At 45.3% G+C, this 11,968-nt stretch overlaps 1 protein-coding gene across 1 annotated transcript; it reads left to right on the top strand.

The window, feature by feature from the left end:
- Positions 1 to 3,166: 3,166 nt before the first annotated feature.
- Positions 3,167 to 11,899, top strand: LOC136661532 (alpha-tectorin-like; the record flags this gene model as incomplete). The annotated part of the gene is made up of 6 exons (XM_066638817.1): positions 3,167 to 3,301; positions 4,559 to 4,840; positions 6,909 to 7,046; positions 7,775 to 7,934; positions 8,983 to 9,398; positions 11,327 to 11,899. Coding segments are annotated over 6 exons (1,704 nt in total), but the record flags the coding sequence as incomplete, so codon positions are not given.
- Positions 11,900 to 11,968: the final 69 nt, after the last annotated feature.

Below are 11,968 nucleotides of genomic sequence, written 5' to 3'. Positions count from 1 at the left end.
CTTATTGTAAACTTTTAATTTACTTACTTGATTTGATTTGATTTTGTTTTATTGGGAGGGGTGTAAAAATTTTTCCTGCTTGATGATGTCACTTTCAGTCATGCCATCTCTTCCAGTGGGTCCCAACAGATTGTCATTTGAAAAAGTGGGTCCCAGTGCTATACAATTTGATAACCACTGTCATAGAGCATCAGATTAATGCTTTTTCATTCATCAGAACAATTTTAAGGTTGACCAAATGCAATAGAAGACTGGGCTCCTGTGCGTTAATATTTAAGCTGAAAAGGGAATTTGGGGCAAAGAAGCTTTCCTTGTCCCTATAAGGCTGTCAACCCAGAGAAGCTTTCTCTGTCACAGCACATCTGTGCAAATCAAAGCTTCCCTTGATGAATCTCTGTCATGTAGTAGCCCTATCAGAAAAAAAAAAATATATATATGGCAAAATATATATATATATGGCAACCCTGTTTGGATGAGAAATTGGTATCTGAGCACTATGGGCCTAGTGGTGGAAGAGATTCATGGGAGTACTTAGGGAAGGATGAGGAATTAAGGGCTGACCTTCTCAGAATGGCATAGCCAGACATCATATGAAAACTGTGTTTTGATCTTCTCTTAGGGTGGGCTAAAACTATGATTATTTAAAGCTTCACTTGTTCCATCAGGCTTAGTTTTCTCTTCTTAGCCAATAGCAGCTGGACTGAGGGCCCCAATAAGTCAGGCCTGTGTCAGGGAACAGCATAATCAGAGACTGAGCTGCACATCAGACTTCCCTGGTTCCAGTCTTATCTCTGCCATGACCAATAAAGTGACCTTTGGCAAGCCACTGCTTTTTAGGCTCCGTTTTTCCCATCTACAACCTGGAGTAATAACACCTTACAAAGATTGCTATTAAGGTTGGCAACCTTCAGTCTTGAAAGACTATGGTATAAGCCTACAGCACCCATTATTCCCAGGCGGTCTTCCATCCAAGTACTAACCAGGCCTGACCCTGCTTAGCTTCCGAGATCTATTAAGGCTAGTAAGGCTGTAACAAGATACTGTATGAGGCCGCTTGCACCCCAGAAAACTCTATACAATTGCTGCATATTATTAACCTCCTGGTCCCAATTCACAGGGGACCCTTTGGTCAGGATGTTTTTTGCCTTCAGGAATCTCCTGGATATGTTCTAGAAAGATTTCCTATTATAGGTAGGGGGTTGGACTAGATGGCTTTGTGGGTTCCTTCCAACTTTACGATTCTATACTTGAGAAATAACTCCCTGTAGCACCAAGGTTTTTTTTGTTTGTTTTTTTTAAACAACAAACAATACCAGCTGGATTGGAACCATGGCTAGGGGTAGGGTTAATGTTCCCTGCCCCCCACCCCTGAATTGTAGTGTGGGCAATCTAGGTGCTATTCAAAGTTGAAAAACCAAATCAATCAAAGTTAATGATGCTTTGATCATTAGATCACATTTGGCCCCTTACACAGTTGTGTCAAAACTAATTCAGAGTGACTTGTACAAGATCAAACCACAATAAAGGTATTAATTCTTAGGTCTACAACCAAGTTTCTGAACTAAGAGGCAAAAGAGAAGCTAGGAAGAATGAGATCACACCTACCTCTGCTGAGAGAATTGCTGGCCCTGGGTGAGTAAATGCCATCGTTTTCTTAAATAGTTTTTTCTTAAATCAGAGCTAGGATGACCAATCATTTGAAGGATGATCAAAGGATTAGAGGGGCCTCGGGCAAAGATGTTGTCTGCAGTCAGTGTTGCAGTCTCTGAAAGATGATTGGATTAATTCATAAGAAATGTTGTTTCATGGCTAACATCAATGAGATCCAGGAATAAGGTCTCTGTGGTGGTGGTGGTGGTGGTGATGGCAGTTTTTGTCATTGCTGTTAGATGCAGTGTGTTCCAGATGCTGGAACACTAAAAATACGATTCTTGCTTTCTGTTTGATGGGTTCCCGATTCCACCTCTTGACAAGGGGGTAAGACCTGGCCTCCCAGTAGGCCTAACCAGGATATTTCCAACTCCCCTCCTTTGGTGTCACCCCCCACAGTGTCAACAGGTGAAGTTTGCACTCCCACACCCCCTAGTGACACCACTGCCCTCACTGCAGCTGGAAAGCCACAGGTAGTGGCAAGCAATGCTGGATAAGATCAAACTACATAACAGATATAAATAACCAGTTATGTCCTGATTTATGAGTGTTTATTTCCCTGGTCGCCTGGAGGAGAGGCTTGCTCACCACAGGTGACCAAGCAAGTGATTCTTTGAAAGCCTGAGCTCTTGCTACTCTTTCACCTAATCTGGTTCTAACTTTAGCATTGCAGGTCCTGTCCTCCAGAGGAATAGCTGATACAGGTAGGTTGAATGTTCATACAAACCCATAGAAAGATGTCCTAGTCACAGGGGGTCTTTCCTGAGACTGTTAAGTGTAGGAATGCATGTTGGTGGACATCAGCTACATCTCTATTTTGCAGCGGCGTCACTAGGGGTGCGGGAGGCCAGCGCATCACCACTATGGTGGACTTCCTCCCATGCAGTGGGAGGGGTAGTGCCCCAGGAAGTGGACATAGTGATATACCATCGCCCTGCCCCTGCTTTTTTGGGGCTATAAAGATTTGGCTATTCTATTTGATGGAATACAGATATTTCAACATGGTTTGCTTCATTGCATTCTGCATGGAATCACACATTGATTGATATATAACTTGATGGTATTATTCAAAAATACCAAGACTTAAAAAATGTTGGCCAGTAGTGGTGTCACCCCCCCCCCCCGTGAGCATCACTTGGTGCAGCCTGCAGCCCCTGCACCCCCCTAGAGACATCACTAGTGTTTTGACACCTGGTATAAGCAGCCTTAACCTCAAAATAAGGATGTACTGATAAGATGTATGCATTGTATAACCTATTCTTGGGTATATTTGGGGCACTGATTCCAAAAATGGCATTGGTTTGGCTGAACCAGCTCTAGTTATACTCAGAAAATAACAGTATACAGTTCTGCACGATAGCATCTAAGGTGGCTATGCCAGATCTCCAAAACTATAGCTGATAGGACAAAACAGATGTTATTTTAGGAATCAGGGAGCCAAATATATTAAAGAGTAGGTCTTTTAAGGTCGCAAATCACTGCATGGCTGTTACCATGATATTGCCTCTAAACCTCTTCAGATACTCTCCTCTATCCATATGGACCCCAGTATCAGGACAGGAGCACCCCAAAAGCAGATGATGGGGCATCTCCTCAAATCTCAATCTCAGAGGCTTTCTACTTCTATGGCAAGAAATATCACTCCCTTTATGTAAGTATCAACCTGATTTGTATCTATTTTCAACCCAAACACATAAGGTTGCAGCTGCCCTCTCTATTGTTAGTGGAAAACCCTACACAACTGGTGTGATGCAGTTGCATCGGGACTCAGTATGGTTGTCCCTTCCTGCTGAAGACACCTGCCTGTCACCGCTGTAGTTGCTCTCGGTCTGGGCAAGTGAAGCACAGAAATTCCTCTTCTTCCTCTCCAACATTTGCCTCACCTGTATTGCTTGCTCCTAATTGCCCTCCCATCAGGAAGACTTCAGCAATCTGACCTAACTAACACTTTACACATATGCAAGTAAGATAGTCAAACTGGTGCTGGGTGGTGTCACTTCAAATTACAAGTAAAGGAATTGCATAGTTGCAATTGCATAGGAATTGCATGGGGGGGGAAGTCCTACCCATACAAAACTAACACATCATGGGGAAAAAAGACTAAGATTCAATGTTTTTCCTTGATATCTAGTTTTCTACAAGCAGGGAGGTTAAACATATACTTTATATCTGCGGTTCTCACACACTTAGCATTGGGACCCATGTTTTAGAATGAGATTCTGTCAGAATCTGTCGATGCAGGGGAAGGCACCAGGACACAGGTTGTGTCTGTTGTCTTGTGTGCTCCCTGAAGCATTTGGTGGGCCACTGTGAGATACAGGAAGCTGGACTAGATGGGCCTTTGGCCTGATCCAGCGGGGCTCTTCTTACGTTCTTATATGACCCACCGGAAGTGACGTCATGACCAGAAGTGACATCATCAAGCAGGGAAATTTTTTAACAGTTCTAGGCTGCAATCCTACCCACTCTTACTCAGGAGTAAGTCCCATTGACTATCATGGTTAAAAGCATATACATAGTAGCCTGTTAAAAGTACAGGCTACTATACTGTAGCATTTCCCTAGCATTTCCCTAAAGGCAGTCACATTCCATCAAGTCGAATATATGAAAAATAAAATATTGAAATGAATGGGGACCCACCTGAAACTGACTCCACAACCCACCTAGTGGGTCCTGACGCACAGTTTGAGAAACACTGCTGTATATAGTACTCTCTCTCTCTCTTTCTCTCTCTCTCTCTCTCTCTCTCTCTCTCTCACTGACACACAGATAAAGAGTATTCAGCCATTCGAACCTCCCCCCACACCTGCTGTTTGAAATGTTAAAGTTCAGGAACAGTTTTCTCATTGGCTGTTTTCCATTCACTCGGTCAAAAATGACAGGCAGATTTCACCTTGCTTTCCTACAGGTAAACAATAATGGGGTGGTGTCGTTTGGCCAGCCTGTCAGCCAGTTCACCCCGGATCCCTTTCCGCTGACTGACGGCCGGGCCTTTGTGGCCCCATTCTGGGCTGATGTCGATAACCGCATCACAGGGGAGGTATACTATAGGCAGACCCAAGAGAGGCAGCTGTTGCAGAGAGCCACGGCCGACATCAATGCTTATTTCCTGGATGAAAGGTTCACCGCAACCTGGGTTTTTGTGGCCACCTGGGACCAAGTGGCTTTCTACGGATCCCTGTCCTCCAAGGTAGGAATCCTCAAGGACGGACCACTATCTTCACACTGGAAGCAACTGTCATGGTGAGCTAGAGGAGAGATGGACACAAGTGATGAGAGCTTCCCAATGGTGGCTCCACCATCATGGCATTCTGTTCCCAGAGAGGTTCACACAGCCCCACACTTGCATTATCTAAGAAAAAGCTGAAGAAGGACTCTTTGTCAAGCCCTTTCAGTTCTACAGTTTCAGTATTATTTTAGTATTCCTAGAGATTGCTCTGACCTTATGTTTATAATGTTAATTCTCACCAGTGTTTTCTGCAATCCGCTCTGATCTCTTAGAAAAATGGTCAGGAAAGGTAAATAAAGAAAAGTGACCATCAATTGGCTTGGTCTGCACAGCAAGACTTTTAATTTGGTCTCCCCAGGTGCCTGTTCTACTTACATGCACCCAGTAAAATATGTACTGTGTTAATGTTTTTGAACTTGAACTGTAGAATTACAGTGGGCCCTTGATATAGATGGGGTTCCATTCCAGGACCCACTGTGGATACATAATTTTGCTGATAATTAACAGCTTATCCTATGTTTCCCTAGTGCCTAGGGCTGCTGCGGCACCCAAATGGTGACCACTGCATCCAATGGGGCAAGAAAGCAGTGCCAGGTCTCCTCTGAACAAATGTTCCCTTACCCCATATAGCAGCATGGTGGCCCCATTGGATCTCCTTGGATCTACACCTGCTATTGACCAGTGTTGGGTTTCCCAGCTTGGGAGGGGAGTTTAGATATGGCGGCAGAGACCGCTGCCATCTCTGCTCACTCCTGGGTCCACTCCTCACCTTCCCCCCCAGTTCTGACCCCTCCCCACCCTCCCCCCTGCCCCGAAAGGCTGGCTGGTGGTAGAATTTACCACCAGGAACCCTTACTGCTCATCCTCCGGTGCCAGCATCAGTCAGCACGTACTGTGGCGCCCGGTGTCAGTAAGACAAAAGGCCACAATCCTATGCACACTTTCCTGGGAGTAGGCCCCATTGAACACAGTGGGGCTTACCTGCCTAGAAGTGGGCTGCAAAGCAATCTGAAGGAATGCAATTGTGGATCATTGCTCTCAACTGGTGAATGGCACCAGCAATTTCCACTGAATTTATCTGCAATCCAGCATGCATTTATTGTGCCATAAATGTCACCGTAAATCTTGATTAAATGACACTTTGAGAATTACATTCGCAGGACACTGTGACCAGGTTACAGAGTAGTTTAATCATTCTCTTGCCAACCGAATGATGTGGTGTTTCCCACACACACACACACACACACACACACACACACACACCCTAGTTCACCATAGTCTCAGGGCCAAATTACACATTGAAATTAAATGCATCGCTTGGCTCTACATATTAATGTTGCTCATTGTCAAGAGAAGCTGCTCTTTATGCATTGCATGCAATACTTGTTTTTTTTTAACATTTAAAATTAGATTGTAAAAAAGACTGTAAAAAAAATAAAGGAAAAAGACGTAGTAGACTGGAGAGAGTGGCATAGCTAATGGGGTGCAGGGGGTGGCAGCAAGCTTTGGGAGGGCAACAAGGTGAGCTTGACACTAGTGGCCAAAATTGTGGAAACCTTGGTATGTATGAATAATACCATCATGTTATATGTCATTGGAAAGGTAATTTAATGCTAAATGCAACAAAACAAACCACACTGGAATATCTGTATTCTATCAAATGTTATGGCCAATTAACCAGAAAACTTTTTGTTATTTATTTACTTAATAAATAAAATTTGATTTTGTCATGGGGGGGGGCCTACCAAATCATTTTTGAACCTGGGTAGCAGATGCCTAAGCTATGCCACTGCCCCTTTTTCACTTTTTAAAAAGTTTGGATATGACATCACATCCATAAGTGACATCACTTTCATTTTGCACTTGGCACCGGGTCACCACTACACCACTGGCTAGAGAAAAGGGGCAAACAGCGTGCACACTGAATGCTACCAGTCACCAGGCACCTGTCGTATGGAAGAGGATTATGTGGTTACCTGGAATGTTTGTCTCTATACCTGTTGATGCATATGTTACCTGTTCTGTACAGGTGAACACGTTCCAGGCGGTTTTAACTTCCAATGGTGAAAGGTCTTTCGTTATGCTGAACTATAAGGACATTCAGTGGATATCAGGGCAAGCAAGTGGTGGAGATGCTAATACTGGCTTGGAGGGTACACCTGCACAGGTATGCTGGAGACTGAGAGAGAGAGAATGCTGGTATACTGGTATACAGGTATGCTGGAACCTACACAGGTAGGGAGAGAATCAGTTTGTGCAACGAAATACATCTTCAGCCTCGTCCCTAAAACAACAGACTTTCCTGGAAATATAGATATTAAGAGTGGATAGAGGGACGCTCTTTTCCTTCTCAAGCAACACCAGAACCAGGGAACATCCACTAAAATTGAATGGCGGGAGAGTTAGAACAGGCAAAAGGAAATACGTCTTTCCTAAGCGTGTAAATAAACTGCGGAACTCCTTGCCACAGGATGTGGTGATGTTACCTGGCCTAGATGCCTTAAAAGGAGATTGATGGAAGGAAAGTCCATCACAGGTTACAAACCATGATGGGTATGCGCAATCTCCTGTTCTTAGAGGTAGCTATCTCTGAATGCCAGATGCAAGGAAGGGGCAATGGAATGCAGGCTTTTTGTGTGCTCCCTGAGGCATCTGATGGACCATGGTTGAGATACAGCAAACCAGACTAGATGGGCCCTGGCCCTGATCCAGAAAGGCTCTTCTTTATGTTCTTAAGATAGGAGAGAGTCTCAAGAGTCTCTTGCTAACTTTGCATCCTGTGCCAGGCTAGCACGTGATGTCACCAGAGAAAATGACTAGCACAGCAGTGTTTGGGGACCTAGAGGCAGACCCCTCATCCTTACCTTCCTGTTTCTGTTGTCTCCTCGCCCCCAGGCTGGGTTTAACAGTGGAGATGCCGAACACTACTTCAACATCCCTGGATCCTGGACTCCACACATCATTAACATCACGTCCACAAGCAACATATTGGATCCTGGGCGGTGGGTTTTCGAGGTGGATGTTTTTGTCGTGCCCAATGGCTGTGCGTACAAAGGTGCGTTGATTTGATGCCATGCAGTGTGAACTTCAGGCCCGTCTCATTTCGCATGCTCTCCCCAGCAACGTTCAGTCAGATACCATCACCATCATTGTTAATTTTGTAAACGTCTGTTCCACCTCTCCTTTTCACAGAAAAAAACAAAGGCTTCTGAGCCTTTGAGAAGCTCACATTTAAGGTCTGAAACCACCATTTAGGGCATGCAGGGAGAGGTTGTAGCTCAGCATTAGTTCACATACCTTCAGAAGATGCAGCATGTTCAAGTGGTTCAATGGCAGCATGTGCCATTAACAGATATACTGCCTCTGAACATGGAGGCTCAATTTATTTTCCATTGCTACCAGCCATCTCTTGCATCCTCCTTGAAGTTGTCTGAGAGGCTAATGGGAAACTGCAAGTTCATTTTGTTGCTGTGACATTTTATAACACATTATATGCACATTGTATTTATGATATGTGTTAATGTGTTTTTATTTGTTTTAAATTATGTTTTTAATCTGTTTTAACCTGTTGTAAGCTGCCTTGAGTCCCTTCAGGGAGAAAGGCGGGGTAAAAATAAAGTTGTTGTTGTTGTTGTTGTTGTTGTTGTTATATGAGTCCCTGTGACTTTAAGGACTTCATGTACTTTCCTTGGCTCATGTTCTCAAGATCTCTGCATCTGTCCTCTTCAATGGTTGTCTCATCAACTGCCATCTTGTCCCTCCAAGATTTGTAAATGTTATAATAGTTCATGTCTGCTGTAGCTAACGTCGGGCATTTTGCTATTTTGTTACATGCAGTTTAAAGTTGCCCTGGCTTCAGCCAGGTTTGCAATGCTTAACAGCAAAGCTACCCTTTGCTTTACAAATGCCCACCTGCGCTTAGCCTTTCAGAAGAATGACCAGCAGAAATGGCACAAGAGAGGCTTAAAGCCACTTTAAAAGTTTCAGGCAAGAGAATGTCCATTATCTTTCAATGGCCAATCCAAGAGATTGACACATGAATGGAGTGGCACAAGCCCTGCTGCCCAGTCCACATGTTTATAACTTGCATTCTTTCTTGATAGCTAACTTCTTGCCAGTCAGTGGCATCTTCTGGGTCGACCCAACCTGTGAGAAGAGGTGCCAGTGCATGCCTGATGGCCGTGGGGTGAGATGCCAGGCTGAGAGCTGCTCTGTGGATGAGATCTGCCACCCCGCCTTCCAGTACCACGTCTGCCAGCCCATCCGCAGGGCATCCTGCCAGCTGCTGAGCGGACGGCACCACACCACCTTCGATGGCCGGCTGTACCACTTCCGTGGAAACTGCACTTATGTGTTGTCACAGATGTGTGCGCCCTCACACAACCGCAGCCTGGAGTATTACCGGGTGGAGGTGGAGATGTCAGGGGCAGCCCCAGGCACATCGCACATAAGGCGCTTACATGTGGCAGTCCATGACCAGGAGATTGCCATACCTGCAAATGCCACTGGGCATGTCACGGTAAGTCATTGGAATGCAGTTCCTCAAGTTCAGTCTTTCTGTCCTCCCTCTGCCCTTCTTCTTTCATCAGTCCCTGTTTTTCTTTCTTAGGGCCCAATCCTATACAATTTTCCAGCGCTGCTGCAGGGCAATGCATCCCCTAGGCGAGGGAACAATTGTTCCCTTACCTTGTGGAGGCCTCCATAACTACCCTCCCACCACAGGATGCATCACACACCCCATTGACATGGCTATACCACGTCTGGAAAGTTGGCTAGGATTTGGCCATCCACAGGATGTGGTGACGGCATCTGCCCTGGACGCCTTTAAAAGCGGATTGGACAAGTTTCTGGAGCAAAAATCCATTACGGGTTACAAGCCATGATTTGTGTGTGCAACCTCCTGATTTTAGAAATGGGCTATGTCAGAAGGCCAGATGCTAGGGAGGGCACCAGGGTGAGGTCTCTTGTTATCTGGTGTGCTCCCTGGGGCATTTGGTGGGCTGCTGTGAGATCCAGGAAGCTGGATAGATGGGCCTATGGCCTGATCCAGTGGGGCTGTTCTTATGTTCTTAACTACAATTCCCAGGAAGCCTTGCAGGTCTCTTGTTATCTGGTGTGCTCCCTGGGGCATTTAGTGGGCCGCTGTGAGATCCAGGAAGCTGGACTAGATGGGCCTATGGCCTGATCTAGTGGGGCTGTTCTTATGTTCTTACATTCCTAAAATCAGGAAGTTGCGCATACACATCATGGCTTGTACCCCATAATGGATTTTTCCTCCAGAAACTTGTCCAATCCCCTTTTAAAGGCGTCTAGGCTAGACGCCAGCACCACATCCTGTGGCAAGGAGTTGCACAGACCGACCACACGCTGAGTAAAGAAATATTTTCTTTTGTCTGTCCTAACCCGCCCAACATTCAATTTTAGTGGATGTCCCCTGGTTCTGGTATTATGTGAGAGTGTAAAGAGCATCTCTCTATCCACTCTGTCCATCCCCTGCATAATTTTGTATGTCTCAGTCATGTCCCCCCTCAAGCGTCTCTTTTCTAGGCTGAAGAGGCCCAAACGCCATAGCCTTTCCTCATAAAGAAGGTGCCCCAGCCCCGTAATCATCTTAGTCGCTCTCTTTTGCACCTTTTCCATTTCCACTATGCCTTTTTTGAGATGCGGTGACCAGAACTGGACACAATACTCCAGGTGTGGCCTCACCATCTTATATTTTACTTCCATCTTGGCCTTTAATATTTTGCTTCCATCCTGATTTCACCCCCCCCCCATGCTATTTAAACAGAAAAGGTAGAGTGAATTCTCCAATCTTAGATTCTCAGCAACTCATTTGCTGTCACCTAAACCATGGTTTAAATCAGCAATTTCTAACTTTTTCATCTCATGGCACACTGAGAAGGCACAAAAACATCCAATGCACACCATCAGTTTTTTGATAATTGACAAAGCACACCATGCTGCCACTGGGGGAGGGGGGCTGCTCATATCCCCCAATGGCCATACTAATAAATGACACTCCCTAAACTCCCACAGTACATCTGTGGACCATTTGCCGCACACCAGTGTACCATGGGACTTTGGTTGAAAATCACTAGTTTAAATTATCATTTGATCAATGCCTTTCAGGGCTTTATCTGTATACTTATTTACTTAACATGTTTGTACACTGCAAACCTTCTGTCCTATTTAACCATCAGGACAGCCCACAACCAGTATAAAACAAGAGACTTACAACGCAATCCTATGCATGTCTATTCAAAAGTGCTTCTGACTTCAAAGGGAGTTCCTTCCAAGTGCATAGGATTGAAGCCACATTGAAATTACCAGTGACACCATCTCAGTAAGAGTTAAGCTACTATGGCAAGTCTGCTTTGTAATAATGAATTACCTGCTAGAGCTTTTTTTTTTATTTTTCCTTTTCTTTTGCTGGGTACCACCTGCTAGATCCATGGGATCAAGACCCTTCTTCCAGTGGCCCTTCTCGGAGGCAAGGTTCGTGTGCGCCAGAGTGGATTCTCAGTGAAGGTGGTCACTGACTGGGGGATGGAAGTCTCCTATGATGGGAAGCAACATGTGATGGTAGCCATTCCTGTGACGTACCATAATTCCACCTGTGGTCTCTGTGGAACACTCAATGGGAACGCTTCTGATGACTTCTCAACACCAAATGCCTCCTTAGTGACATCCGTGGTCTGGTTTGCTACAAGCTGGAAGGCCAAAGATGTAGAGCACCAGTGTGGAGAGATCTCACAGCTCCTGGCTTGTTCTCCCTCTGAACAAGCCGTCTATTCCAGCCCGCAGTACTGTGGCTTCTTGAAGAAATCTCCAGGTCCTTTCACAGCCTGTGCACAGCTCCTGCCTCCATCTGGCTTTGTGGAGAGCTGCGTTTATGATCTTTGCGAGTCTGGGGGCGACCAGAGAGTTCTATGTGAAATTCTTCGTGTGTACACTGAACAATGCCAGGCAGCCAACGTCACGGTTGGGCAATGGCGGTCCGATGCATTTTGCGGTGGGTGAAAAATAATTGATCCACCATTTGTGGGCCCTGATTTTCAGATTCTTAAGGCCAACCTGAATATTCAGAAG

Source organism: Tiliqua scincoides, chromosome 10 (genome assembly GCF_035046505.1).
Source record: "Tiliqua scincoides isolate rTilSci1 chromosome 10, rTilSci1.hap2, whole genome shotgun sequence".
Classification (NCBI taxonomy): domain Eukaryota; kingdom Metazoa; phylum Chordata; class Lepidosauria; order Squamata; family Scincidae; genus Tiliqua; species Tiliqua scincoides.
This window is presented reverse-complemented; position numbering and strand designations above follow the sequence as displayed.